Raw genomic sequence first — 2,529 nt, 5'->3', positions numbered from 1 at the left:
CTTCTTTATTTTTTTTTTCCTTGTGATTTGTATATCCCCTGACTCTGCCTGTTCATGTCGGACACGCTGACTGTGACGTTGTGCGCAGTCGTCAGTCAGAGCAATGTGTTTTCCCCCAGTTTGAGGGAAAGTCTGTGTGAAGTTGCATGCGGATAGCTGTACAGAACTGTGACTCTGAAAAGCCCTATTTTCATCCCCTGTAATAGTGCAAAGTTTTATCTTAAAATTCTAAGGAAAACGGAGCATAGTAATAATTAGAAGAAATGGGAAGGTAATATTAAAAAAAAAAAAAAAAGCTGTTAGTATTTGTGCTACTTGTGGCTAGGAAACCGTGACCCCTTTAGCGGAACTTAGAGGACTGAGAGGGTTGGAAAACAGCCATTGCTTGATGTACCTCTTTGTTGTAGAGAGGAAATCATGGTTATGCTGAAGATCTCCTCTTTCCTTGCTGTTTATGCCTTGGTTGTGTGCCAGATGGAGAGCTTCCAGGCAGCCCCAGTCCGGTAAGAAGCTGGTCCTGTTGCCGTGTGCTGTATCTGAATGGTATGAAAATACTTAACGTTCCGTAGCGGTCTAGGAGGGGAATGGGCTGCAGTGGGTGAGAGCGCTGGCTGCTCTGGGGGCTCTGACACTCTGGATATCTTTATTACGTGCATAAACCGCCCGATGCTGTGCATGAGGATGGTTTGCAGATTTGCCCCGGTGAAAGACGCTGTCAATGACACCAGCGATGCATGACAGACCCTCTCGCCTGCGCGTGGCTCTCTGCAGTGCTCTGGGTTTTATTCATCCTGTGTTGCTTGCCTCTGCTCAGACCTGGCTTGGAGTCCCTAACGGACCGCGTGACGCTCAGCGATTACGAAGCTCGGAGGTTATTAAATGCGCTGGTGAAAGAGTTCATACAGATGACAGCAGAAGAGCTGGAGCAAGCCTCCGAGGGGAACAGGTAAGGACTGCAGTCCTGGGGCAGGAGAAGGGCGGCAGGGGAATGTCGTATGTTTGATATTTAGTGCAAGCCATCTGAGCAGACCCTCTGCAGGTCAAGGTGGTTTTTTTTTTTTTTCTTGGGGTTATGGCTGACTGTGGTCACCTCGCTGGTAAAGGATGATACTGCAGAGACATCCTCATGTTGGTATTGGGAGAATGGCTTCCACCTAGTTAACCTGCTTCTATCTGTCTTTTACAACTGGAAGTGGAGGGTGACTGGAGCTTGAATGAGGGGGTTGTGTTAAAATTTGGCAGCAAAAGGTATGTCTTCCTAGTGGGAGTGTCAGGGGCCATTCAGTCACTCTTGGATTCTCTGTCGTGAAAGTGCATGCTGTTGTAAGGCATGGGAAGTCCCTGGCCGAGGGGACGTGTTCTTCCTGATGCACGCAGTGCTGCTCTCCACGTAGACCAAAGGCATGCAAGAGCATTTGCATTATCCTGGCGGGATTTGTATTGCCGAGCATGGCGGCGATGTATGAGAGACTGAACAGCATGTGGGTACGTGGGAAGTAAAACTTCCTGACCTCTGACTACGAGCATCCAAAAGGCTGATGAACTTGCTTTTCAACAAAGTTGAATTCATTGGAAAATAGTGTTTTCCTTCTGACTGCACTTGTATGAACTTGCCTTGCATGGAATGTGATGTGGAGGGTTTTGGGGGATTTTTTAGTTATTTTTTTAAGTTTCCTAACTGTAGATATTTATTTAGGGAAGAAACGCACGAACATGCATGTTTGAGATTACTCTTCCTTTGGGCATGTTTTTTTTCCCCCCTGCAGCCTGGATAGACCTATTTCCAAACGCTGTGCCAGTCTGAGTACTTGTGTGCTGGGCAAACTGTCTCAAGAATTGCACAAATTGCAAACTTACCCTCGCACTGACGTCGGGGCTGGAACTCCTGGCAAGAAACGAAATGTGCTGAGTGACCTGGAACATGAACGCTATGCAAACTATGGGGATCCCCTAGGAAACAACTAGACATGCTTATTTCTCCCTTCCTTCCTTTTTTTTAGCCTGATGCATGTGGATCTAACTTTGATTGCTAACTTTGCTGTGTTCTTTTGATTCTGTTTTTGACAGAGAATGTTTGAGATGGACCTAATGTTAGGAAGACAGAGAACATAACATACATACTAAAGTAGGCGAAAAAGTAAATAAATAAAAATGAACAGCACTGCCTTGACATTTCAAATGATTTTCTTAGACCCTGATTAAGAAAAAATCTGAAGAAGGCTCTTCATTTCTGGCTGCTAAATGTACAAGTAGACTCTTTTGTGCTTGGCCATGCACTTGTTCAATAAACCTATTTTTCTATAAGGATTAGATCTGCTTGGTTTAATAACTTGTTTTAGAATGTGAGATTTCTAGGTAAAGCTAGAAAAATTTTACAGGTTGTCTGAATACTCAAGAGAGGCCGTGCCAGTAATTCTAGAAAAGGTGAAAGAGAGCTTAGAAATTGAAATTATACCCATACATTCACATGTACTGATGTAATTAGGCATGCCTGCAATACTGTTAGTAAGGATCCTGAGAAGCAAAGGA

At 44.6% G+C, this 2,529-nt stretch overlaps 1 protein-coding gene across 1 annotated transcript; it reads left to right on the top strand.

Moving 5' to 3' along the window:
- Nucleotides 1-414: 414 nt before the first annotated feature.
- On the top strand, nucleotides 415-1,965 carry LOC104341768 (calcitonin). The gene is made up of 3 exons (XM_009958887.2): nucleotides 415-503; nucleotides 815-946; nucleotides 1,767-1,965. The coding sequence occupies exons 1-3, from the start codon at nucleotides 418-420 to the stop codon at nucleotides 1,963-1,965; spliced, it is 417 nt and encodes a 138-aa protein (XP_009957189.1). The 5' UTR covers nucleotides 415-417.
- Nucleotides 1,966-2,529: the final 564 nt, after the last annotated feature.

The sequence above is a fragment of the Leptosomus discolor genome, chromosome 12, assembly GCF_034619465.1.
Source record: "Leptosomus discolor isolate bLepDis1 chromosome 12, bLepDis1.hap2, whole genome shotgun sequence".
NCBI classification, from domain to species: domain Eukaryota; kingdom Metazoa; phylum Chordata; class Aves; order Leptosomiformes; family Leptosomidae; genus Leptosomus; species Leptosomus discolor.
The sequence above is the reverse complement of the archived record's forward strand: the minus strand, read 5'-3'. Positions and strand labels throughout refer to the sequence as shown.

Excerpts from the sequence above, each read along its gene's own strand:
- LOC104341768 (XM_009958887.2), top strand. The coding sequence starts at position 418 with ATGGTTATGCTGAAGATCTCCTCTTTCCTTGCTGTTTATGCCTTGGTT. Across the intron at positions 504-814 it reads TTCCAGGCAGCCCCAGTCCG|ACCTGGCTTGGAGTCCCTAA; the intron begins GTAAGAAGCTGG and ends GCCTCTGCTCAG. Across the intron at positions 947-1,766 it reads CAAGCCTCCGAGGGGAACAG|CCTGGATAGACCTATTTCCA; the intron begins GTAAGGACTGCA and ends TCCCCCCTGCAG.